General features: G+C 41.7%; 1 protein-coding gene across 7 annotated transcripts; it reads right to left on the bottom strand.

Moving 5' to 3' along the window:
* Positions 1 to 1,310: 1,310 nt before the first annotated feature.
* LOC121572311 lies at positions 1,311 to 5,026 on the bottom strand. 7 transcript variants are annotated; one of them, XM_041884363.2, is made up of 4 exons: positions 4,990 to 5,026; positions 3,124 to 3,316; positions 2,934 to 3,025; positions 1,311 to 2,800 (listed from the first exon to the last, which is right to left on the bottom strand). In XM_041884363.2, the coding sequence occupies exons 1-4, from the start codon at positions 4,993 to 4,995 to the stop codon at positions 1,613 to 1,615; spliced, it is 1,479 nt and encodes a 492-aa protein (XP_041740297.2). In that variant the 5' UTR covers positions 4,996 to 5,026; the 3' UTR covers positions 1,311 to 1,612. The 7 variants fall into 7 exon arrangements, with proteins under 7 accessions (XP_041740297.2, XP_041740295.2, XP_041740294.2 ...); XM_041884361.2 differs by lacking the exon at positions 4,990 to 5,026 and adding an exon at positions 4,663 to 4,889; XM_041884360.2 differs by lacking the exon at positions 4,990 to 5,026 and adding an exon at positions 4,507 to 4,641.
* Between the last annotated feature and the right edge of the window lie 6,397 nt (positions 5,027 to 11,423).

The raw sequence follows: 11,423 nt of genomic DNA, 5'->3' as shown, positions 1-11,423 counted from the left end.
TTTGTGTAGAGTATGTCTTATTACCCACACGTTAAAATACTACAAATAATGTACTGAATATGCCTGATAAAGATACCTATTAATCAACTGCAGTAATAATGAGGATTGCTGGGTCAGCATCTGCTATTTGAATGATTTCTGAGGTATTAATTATGAGCTTATGTCTTCTTAATTAAGGGACAGCTTCAATTGGAAATGAATGAAAATCGCCAGTAGCAACATGATTAAAGAACAGTTGCCAAAAACTAATTAAGCTGCTGTGTGAGGGGAATACATTGTATCAAGAACAAAGCTTGGTGTAGAATGACAAACAAGATACTATTGTGTTTGCAGACTTTAGCCTGTCTGGCCATTAAATCATAATTGGGTGAACCCCTGTGTGGAAGAAGATGCCATTTGTGTATGAAAGCAAATCATAGTTGATCTTATATGACAGGTGTAGGCAACTAGATTCAGCAGCGGACGATTTTTGTCAGAGCGGATGGTCGGGCCGGAACGTAATTATAATAATTTGTACACTGCAAATTGACCACAATTAAGCCCAAAAAGAAGTTGTATTTGAAAAGAACAACAATTTCATACCTTGATTACATTGAGACACAATCACGTCTCTTTTTAACTGATTTTCTCAATGAAATCGTTTTTTTTGCTGAATTCTTGGTAATTTTAGTATTTTTTGACAAAAAATTTAAATCCAGTAAAAAATTAATAAATCAAAGTTTTGGCCGCCTGTTGCCGACCTGTTCCATAATGTGCTCCGATACCAGATGACCACATAAATGTCAAAAGGGACAGAGACCCGGCCTGTTGCATGAGAGGAGAACCACCCAAAATCATGAGGGTGGGATGAGAGATATTGGCCTTGATGACATAGTTAAATCATGAGGTTGGGATGGGAGATATTGGCCTTGATGACATAGTTAAATCATGAGGGTAAGACGGGAGATATTGACCTTGATGACATAGTTAAATCATGAGGGTGGGACAGGAGATATTGGCCTTGATGACATAGTTAATTTGTCGGGGTCCTGTGTAGCTCAGTTGGTAGAGCATGGCGCTTGCAACGCCAGGGTTGTGGGTTCAATTCCCACGGGGGGCCAGTATGAAAAAAAATCAAATATATGTATGCACTCACTAGCTCTGGATAAGAGCGTCTGCTAAATGACAAAAAAATAATATATATATAGTTAATCATGAGGTTGGGATGGGAGATATTGACCTTGATGACATAGTTAATTTGTCCCATGCATGATCTCAGCTGAGGGGGCAGTTTACAGCCCCAAATAAACACACATGTGGATTGACACACAGAAACCAGAAATCATTTATTTCATGGAAGAAATAGTGTATATTCGGTACAACAGCACTCTCTATTGTTGTCTCATTAACATGTAGTTTCTAGTCCATTATCTTGTTTATACCCCAAGGCTGGCTTGGCACATAACAGCATCCTTGTTGAGACACAGCAAATAACACAAACTCAATACTATTTAGTTGTCACAAGATCTTTTGAAAACGTCTCACAGTGCAATCAATATATATCGCGCAAAAATGCTCTTCATGCACTAGCTGCTATTGCAGAATGGTAAATGGATTCACATTTTGACTACCACTACAAGACGTCCTCTTCATCCAGTTGATGCATTCTATCCTTCACACATTCACTAAAGAGATGACTGGTCATAGAGGGACCGATGACCAGGACACTAAACTCCTTCTGCACGTACAGAACGTCTTTAAAGTTGTTTACCTCGGCACAGATTTGCAGCAGCCTCTTCATCTCATGCACGTCCTGCCTTCGATAGTCTATAGTGTGGATTCTCAGGGTTGACTGCCAAACAGTGACCAGATCAGACAGCTCTGATATGGTCAGTTGGACTTCAGAGAGACCCTTGCTGTTGCGTCCTCCTCTCAGCGATATCAGAGTCAGGTCGGCCACATCATTGTCATTGAACACAGCCGACACACCGTGGTTCCTCAAACATTGGTCAAACTCGTCTTTATAAAATCTCTGAATGTAAAGAAATATGTTTGTGTCCACCCACGTGGACTCCTCTTCCTCATCAACATCACCACCTGAGCTGACCTTGGAAGTCCCTGCTGCCACTGGGCTTGACAGAGATCGATCATGGCTTGACGGAGCGATGTACTTCTCTAATGTGTGACTGCTGCTGACGACCTTGGATTCCCCACTCCCTGATACCATGGAGCTCGGAGAATGATCAGAGCTTGACGGAGCTGCCCAGTGGTGCTTTTCCCAGGTTTGACTTCTATTGGAAACCCCACTCCCTCCTGCCACAGAGCTTGACAGAGAATGATCAGAGCTTGATGGAGCTGCCCCGTGCTTCTTCTCCCAGGTGTAACTGCTGACCTGGAAGTCCACCTCAGCACCATCACCAGATCTGACCCTGGAAGACCTACTCCCTGCTACCACAGAGCTCAGGGAATGATCATGGCTTGATGGAGATGGAGCTCTGTGCTTCTCCAAGGCATGACTGCTGCTGAACTTGGATACCCAATTCCCTGCTGCCACTGAGGTCAGGGAGTAACCAGAGGTCGATGGAGCCCTGTGCTTCTCCCCTATGTGACTGCTGCTGGCAGCGGCCCGCTGGAGCAGGTCCTCTCTCAGGGCCCTGACGGCAGTGAAGGGTCCCTCCACTGAAGCTTTACTCTCCTGGCTGGGTAGAGGGCAGATCCTCACTGACCTGTGAGCAGACTGCAGGCTTTGGATCACTGTCTCCTGCTGTTCCTTGTCACCGAAGATTGACAGGTTCACTTTAGCGTTAATGTAGAACAACACCTATAGCATGGTGAATATAGGATTAGTCAGTATGTGTACTGCACTGTGTGCTACTGTTCCTTCCCATGCAGGAATGGAAACATTTACTGTATTGATTTACTGTTGATTGATTTGATTACTTGACTGTACTCACATCTTGGGTGAATTTGTATACAGTGAGAGGATAGTCTTGAGGGAACTCCTTATCACACATTATCTGTTCATTTCTGATCACCATCTCGGCATCTGTTAGAATATGTTTGTTGTTGTTATGATCTATAGACATATATGTAACAAAACTACATCCCAGCTAAGGAAACTTTGTTATAGAGTATTTCTATTACCTCTGGTGTTTTCAAATGTAACAAAAGCCACCCCCTTGAAGCTGCTCGGGTACTTGATGTCTTCTACATCTCCTCCGTGGCTTCTGGAGCTCTGGAAGTGAATGAACAGTTTGTCTGCCATGCGACTCATGGACAGTGTGTCTGGCACACCGGAGACCACGACTGTCCTGTTCTCCTCTGAGATGTTCATCACCTAGAATGAATGGTGTGCAAATAAACAACGGTCATGTGGACGTTTAGCCTATCTATGACTAAAAAGATAAAACGTTTTACAATCTGAATTATTTGTATCTCTTCTTAAAACGTATTCTCTTTGAACTGAAGTCATATAATGCTGTGGAGGTTAAAACAAATTACCAAAAACTACTCTGAATGATTTTAAATCATGCCATAACTTTGCAGAAAACTAGACCTATCATGCATGAAGTAGAATTTACCCGTTTCAGTTTAAACCACACTAATTTAAACTCAGAGCTAGTTGTAGTTTCTTTCGACTGCCTTTAACAATGTGAAAACCAAACGCATTTACCTTGTTTCGGTTTCGATGTGTTACTTGGAGTAGAATGCCTGATCTAAGGTCAGTTTAGCGATTTCTGCTTTATGGATTTCAGGTGGATACCCGGATCCTAGACCTGCGTCAACTCAGATTACGGATATACTGACGCCGCGTTCAAAACAACAGGGACTCGGAAAAATACGAGGTCAAATCATGACGTCAGTGATATTCAGGTCGGAAATTCGGAGCTCTAGAAAGAGTCCCGAGTTCCCGAGTAGGAATTCCGAGTTGGATGACTGTTCAAATCGATTTTTCCCAGACGGAGCTCGTTTTTCCCCCGAGTTCACAGTTCTTTTGAACGCTGCATGACAAAACGGCACCGCGGGCTGTCTAGCTCCCGCCTATCCTTTCTTTGGATTGATGGATACGTAAGGGATAAACGCCTCGGTGCTGTACATTACCTTGGAAATAATGGACGATGAGTCCCTTAGCGGAGTTCGTTTTTCCAAGGTAAAAAAGGTTTATCCCGCTTATACCACAGTTGCCAAATAAAACAATATGAAAGCACACATTTACCGGTGGAAATACTTATTTTTCGTTGACATTTTCATTTGTATAAGCGAATTCATACTTTCTCACATTTTGGTTGCTAGAGACGCGACCCAGTCGTTCGTTCTTTATGTTCCGTTGCCATAACGTTATTATCCCTTGTTTGCTAGCTAGCCAGCTAGCTACGACTAACAGTCACGACCTTAGTCAGCAGCCAGAATAACATAAAAGTAGCAAGCTTCTCATCAGGACGCCCCTGAACGGTTAATTACGAGGAGATCGCATTTCATATCAAACACTACGCTAGAAGCTAGCTAAATAGTTTGTTGTTAGCATACCTGCCAATATATGTCAACCGAATAAAATAACAAATAAAAACTGTTGCTGAAAACAGCTTGTCATACTAGAAACATGTGGGAGGATTTGACCGCATAACGCCACCTGCGTCATGACTGCAACAGTAGGGACCAGAGAAATTCATGTTCATCACTCACCACATTAGGTCATCATCAGATGCTACAAAAAAATGTCTCTGCAAAAACAAATCAACGCTAGCTAGCTAAGTTTTGTCCTCGTTGGACCTGCGTTTACAATGTATCCAATTTCAGTTTATGTAGTTGTTGGTTTAGCTTTCTGTAACTCTGTAGCAAGTACGGTCTGCATGTGTAGGCGCATACCTCTATACCAGTGGCTATCCGTCATTCAGGGCAGGTGGGCCCCACATTTTTGCCTGTTTTGCATGTTATTTTGGCATTAATACATGTCACATATCAGTTTGCAAACTATGTATAAAAAAACATTGAGTTAATAAAGCTGCATACAAACATGGTCTCTTTTTTGCTTTACTGAGTAAGGCAGCTCCAAAATGCAGGTGTTTCAGCCTAGCTCAGTGCTTTCTGTGGTGGTGGGGCAGCCAGCGGAAAATACTGAGTGTAGGTGTTGGTAATGTTCTCTAGTTGCGCCGTGATTGGCTCAGTGTTCTGTCACTCATGGGGACACTACGTCACTGCCAAGTCTAAGGGTAGAGCTCGAAAATTCAAGCGCCTTGGGTGCTGCCATAGAGTTACATTAGAAGTGCCCATCCAAGAAGGCTCAAGGTCATTGGCCACAGATAAAATTACGTCAGATCACGTTATATCTACAGTAGCTTTGATTGGACTGATCATGTCAACATCATACTTTCAAAATCTTAGCTAGCAGTCATCATCATTAATCAAGTTGACAATCTACTGGCAAATCCTTTTTAATCCTTGTCATATGAAGAGAAATAATGAAGAGAAATTATAGATAAAACGCATCGGTGCTCATCGGCCATTGGACATAAACAATACACAACAAGTTGGAAATCGCAAATTCAACAATGAGTGGTTTGGAAGGAATCAGTGGCTAACTGCAAGCATTGCAAAGCAATCACTAGCCTGCTATTCAGTGTAGTGTCTGTGTGGTCCAAAGTCTGGGATTAAGGATCTCTTTTCCAAGCTTAAAATTATAAACATTCAACATTGGCCATGCTGTCAATGAAGCATGATTTGTGCTGCACTTAAAACAACTGTTAACTCGGAACTGCGAAATCTGACTTCAGTGAGTTCAAGACAACTGGGAACTTGGGAAAAACGAGCTCCGACTGGGAAAAAAAGTTTTGAACGGTCATCCAACTCGAAATTGTACATCCGGAACTCGGGCCTCTTTCTAGAGCTACGGCCTGAAGATCACTGAGTTCCCAGTTGTCTTGAAAGCACCATAAATCCAGAGAATGCCAGACTTTGATGACAAAGTTTGATGACAAAATTTGCCCACGAAGGACCGTCGCGCCACTTTCCTGTTCAAGTGAGCACAACAAAGTGAGTCCAGAAATGTCTTGTATGCTACTGCATAAATGATGTAATATGCCAGGGAGATATGTATACTGTAGCTAAGAAAATAATACTAAGTGTATGTTGTGTAGTAAGCTGTTAGTAGCCCATGTGCCTCACCCTAATCATTTGGTCTATTTTCCCCTCTTAATTTCACCTACTGTTCTGACTTGGTGGTGCACATGTAGCCTATAACCAGTTTTAGAGAAATGTAATCGAATATTGTAAGAGCTTTCATTGTCTGCTAATATGCCCTCTTTATTTATCCTACAGTTCTGACTTGGTGTACAGGGAGAAAACTGTAAGAACGGCCCATGTTTTGAATTCTGTCACTGTACATTTCAAAAGTACAAATAGTTATATTGACTATGTCCGTCCTAGCTCGCTCATGAATGTCTTAATTGTAATTACAGATTGCCCACTTATCCGCTTGTCGTCCAACTATGCCATAGATTGTACATCTCAATTGTCAGTAGAAACCACATTTGTTTAAGCAAGTCAGCCATATCAGCTATGTTTTTTTTTAAAGGCAGTAAATGAGGCTGAATTAACTGTTTTGCTGCCAGACAAGGCTCCGCTGATAGCCAGGTGGAGCAGTGGTAAGGTGTTGGGACAGCTTTATGTAGGCCCTAACAGTTTGTGGGCACCGTTTGTCACCGTTATAGTGCAAGTAATGTAATGTTTAGTGTTGTGTAGTGGCTTTGCTGGCATGCATCCCACTTTTTTTGTTTTGTTTGCCACTGCTCCATACAAAAACTCCTTGCTTGATGTGGGAAACAATGAACATACTTTAAAAATATATATGTTTTATTGTCACATACACCAGATAGGTGCAGTGAAATGTGTTGTTTTACAAGGTCAGCCATAGTAATACGGCACCCCTGGAGCAAATTAGGGTTACGTGCCTTGCTCAAGGGCACATCGACAGATTTTTCATCTTGTCAGCTCAAGTATTCGAACTAGCGACCTTTCGGTTACTGGCCCAACGCTCTTACCGGTAGGCTACCTGCCGCCCTGAAACAATGAACATACGCCATCTGCTGGAGGGAGACAGATTTTCTGCTGAGTTGGGCCTATGGTCCACTCCATTGGTAGTGAAAATGCGATAACACAAATCCTCCAGGGGGCACTGTCGCTCCAATCTTGAAATTCGGTTCACACGATCGGCAAATTTAAACAAAAATATATTACAGATACTCTGCAGGATCATAACCAGAATATTGAAGGTGGCATTTCTCTGGGGCTTTTATATTTTACGTTGGATGATGATATCCTATGGAGAACAACACGTTTAATAAAATGTTTTATACAATAAAACAATTACTGTAGCTAATATGATCAATTATACAGGTAACTGCCAAAATAATGAAAACACTTTTGCGTAAATGAGGAATACAAAGTATATTGAAAGCAGGTGCTTCCACGCAGGTGTGGTTCCTGAGTTATGCTAACGTGTATAAAAATGCTGGTAGGCCATTATTTTGGTTACCATGGCTATGCCTCCATAGGCTGACAATGCCCCCATGCACAAGTGGTCACGGAATGGTTTGATGAGCATGAAAACCAGTGGCGGTTCTAGACACATTTTACTAGGGGGGCCAAGGAGGGGCCAGTGTTTAATCAGGGGGGCACACATAAAAAAACTGGCAACACATGATATTCAAAGATTATAAACTTTATTTTACTTTAAAATCATATGACATTTATTATAACACGTATTTTGTACAAGAGTGCAGATGCAAGAGAGATAGTGCCATAAAAATGAAAAAAAAAAAAAGTACAGGGTACAAATACAGGGTTCATATTCAATGTGAACAAAACTCCAGGATACAACAAAGGGTACAACAATGTGCCATTTCCTATTTATGGAAGCCCCACTACTGTGGACAGTTGATTCCACATTTTGTTTTAAGAAAGAAAACTTTCTGAGTGATTTATAAACAAAACACACTACCCTGTATCCATTTAGGTAAAATAAACCAAATCAGAAAAGAAATTCAATTCAAAGAGGCTTTACTAGCATGACCATATTGACATACAGTATTGCTAAAGCACATAAACAGGGAAACGTGTTACACATTAACATCCAGTAGTCCAATAGGATGCAGACAATAAACATTAAGTTAACATTCGTTTAAAAGCAACAATCATGTCAACACAATGTAGCAATATGAACAACACTGATGGATATCAGCAACAACATGAAAACAAGAATATTACAGGTGTCTGTGTGTGTGTGTGTGTGTGTGTCTGTGTCTTTGTGTACTTCACTGTCAGTTGATGAGCAGGTGTACAAAAAAAGGCTTTACAACATATATGGGCAAGTCCATTTAGGACAGCACATTTCCACCATAGTTCACATTAGGAAAAAATGACAGCATGAATGCTCACTAAACAAACATATACTACATATACCTTTTTATACACATTTTTTTTCAGTAATTTTTTAAGAGTGAAAGGGAAGTAAGCAATCGCTCATCATAGGATCATACATATTTCAGTTACAATATTAGTTACAATATTAGTGTTAGTTAGATCATCATGTCAAAGCTGGACCTGCAAAGTCTGAACGACACAAGTGTGCAATGATTGGAGTGATTTTGTTTCTTTTTTTCTTGCTTTGCTTGTTTTCAAAAGGAAAAATCATAGTTGGTAAAAAATAAAATAAACTTTCGTTGAAAGGTATCACACTGTATAATTTACAAATATCTAAAGAGGTTTAGTGGATGCCATAAAACATCTGTGGAGCTTGAAGATTTGTAGTACATAGATGTTTGGCAGAGATAATTCAAAAGAATAAAATCATAAACTCTATCTATCTATCTATCGAGAGAGCGAGAGAGAGAGAGAGAGAGAGAGAGAGAAGTGTTTCCTTAGAGCAGTACATGCAGCAATCACTTAATGGAGTGATGTCATAATGGGCCACAAAACTTTGGGGATGTGGATGGAAAGTTACAGGCAGGAGAGGGGAACCAACAGAAGCAGGTCTTGAGACATGAGTTTGCCCCTTTTTGAAAACCTCTTGAGAGAGGATTGGTGGGATATATATACATACATACAAACATACATACACTCTAGTAGTGTGTGGAACTACTGGTACTGTGAGGAAAAAAAGATAGATGATGTAAAATGAAAAATAAAACAAGCTTCAGCTTCTTAAGACACGGTGGGTTCATCTAAGTAGACACATGTAACTTCATGTGGACACCAGACTGTCTTTGTCTACACATCTAACTTCATATGGACCCCAGACCGTCTCTGTTTACACATGTAACTTCATATGGACACCAGACTCTTTGTCTACACATGTAACTTCATATGGGCACCAGACTGTCTCTGTCTACACATGTAACTTCATATGGACACCAGACTCTTTGTCTACACACGTAACTTCATGTGGACACCAGACTAACTCCATTCATTTTACCGGTGGTATTGAGAACAGATAAACCCACCGTGTCTTAAGAAGCTCAAGCTTGTTGTTTTATTGTTCATTATATCTCTTTTTCCTCACAGCGGCACTCATACGCTACTAGCGTATATATCATATAGATACACTACAGCAACAGGATACGGCGGTTGTGCTGTCTGGCAAAACGGTCCACAAATACATCAAGATCCAGAGCCTTGGCCCTTCTGGACTCTATGCTCAGGACACCAAGATCACTGAGTCTCTCATCACTAGTGGTGGACCGCAGGAAGGTTTTTATCAGTTTCAGTGTGGAGAAACTGCGTTCGCAAGAGGCTGAGCTTACAGGAAGGGTTACAGCAATCTTGCACAGTCTAAAGAGCAGGGGCGGTGTGTTCATTAGGGCGATATGGGCGACGCACTGCCAAACGGGAAAAGGAAGGGATTTTTTTTCTAATCAATTATATCACGGCAACAGTAGTTATCAGTGTTGTAATCTAGACGTCTGATCTGCCACAGTGCCACTAAATGTCCAATCAGGCTAAAGTCGTGCTTCAAATGGCCCCCCCCCCTTTTGGGGCGATTTCAGTCAGGTTGAAAATCGCCCAGAAGTCTGTCATAGACTCCCATGTAAAATCTATTTTTTTCAAATTTCAGAGCTTTCAATACAATCTCTATGGGTTTCTGAGGGCTTGCACTTACGCGCTTTCGTCATACGTAACATAACCATGAACGTAACTAAGAAAAGAGCGGGTAGCAGCGTCTCTGTTGCGACCTGCAGTGTGTGTGACGTTTGGTGTGGCGTTATCTTATGTTTTTAATTTGTACACTTAGTGGCGTTATTTTATGTTTTTAATTTGTACACTTAGTTTACAAACATTCTGCCAACCATGGATTTCCAGTGGTGGGGTGTTGGACTGATCTTGTTGATCGTGTACATACCCGCTACGAACGGACTAAATAATGAAAACGCTGCTGGCAGCGGAATCCAATACAGCAGGGAGTTTTTACTACAATGCAACTCAAATACCAACGCGATGGATATCCCAATGGCCCATCTAATACCTGATTGTCTGCGAGTGGATTACAAACCCAAATGCAAACGTGGAAAACGCGGGGGAATCAGACAACGACTTAAAAAAATTAAGAACAAACTTCCCTTACCCACCACCTTGCTGATTAATGCCCAGTCACTGAGGGGGAAAGCGGATGAGTTGTCAGAGAATCTGCGCTTCCAACACGAATATCGGGAGGCCTGTTTGCTGGCATTTACTGAGACTTGGCTGGATGACAGAGTCCCGGACAGAGAAGTGGAGCCGGCCGGCTTCACCCTGGTCAGAGCGGACCGCGATCTGACAGTCACAGGGAAACTTCACGGCGGGGGCGTCTGTCAGGGACCAGTGGTGTAAATCGATCCTGGTAAGAGAGCGACTCTGTACCCCGACATTGAACTGCTTTCTGTGTCACTGCGACCTTACTATCTGCCCCGTGAGTTCCCCCAATTGTTTGTTACCGTTGTGTACATTCAACCAAAAGCTAATATAACAAAGGCATCAGAGATTATTTATAATCTGTCACAGAAACTGGAATCCATCTCCCCCGACGCACCCAAATTTATTTTAGGGGATTTTAACAACTGTACCTTGCACAAAGTCTTGCGCACATACCATCAGTATGTGAAATGTCACACTAGGAAAAATAGGACTCTTGATTTGTGCTATGGGACAATACCAAAGGCGTTCTCTGCCACCACCAGTTTGAGTTAGCTTTGCGAGGCAAAGATGAAACTGAGGGCTCCACCAACCCTGGTAAGCCAACACTTTTGAGATCAGTCAATAAATGCTTCTGGTATTGACTTATATGCTGCCCCTGTCTTCATGTTGTTGCTGGACATATCTTTTTTAAAATGTGTGTAGGTCACCTAAATCATCAGAAAAATTGCCCCCCCTGAGAATTTTTTCAGGAGCCGCCACTGCTAAAGAGCTCAAAGAAA

Source organism: Coregonus clupeaformis, chromosome 30 (assembly GCF_020615455.1).
Source record: "Coregonus clupeaformis isolate EN_2021a chromosome 30, ASM2061545v1, whole genome shotgun sequence".
Taxonomy (NCBI): Eukaryota; Metazoa; Chordata; class Actinopteri; order Salmoniformes; family Salmonidae; genus Coregonus; species Coregonus clupeaformis.
The sequence above is the reverse complement of the archived record's forward strand: the minus strand, read 5'-3'. Positions and strand labels throughout refer to the sequence as shown.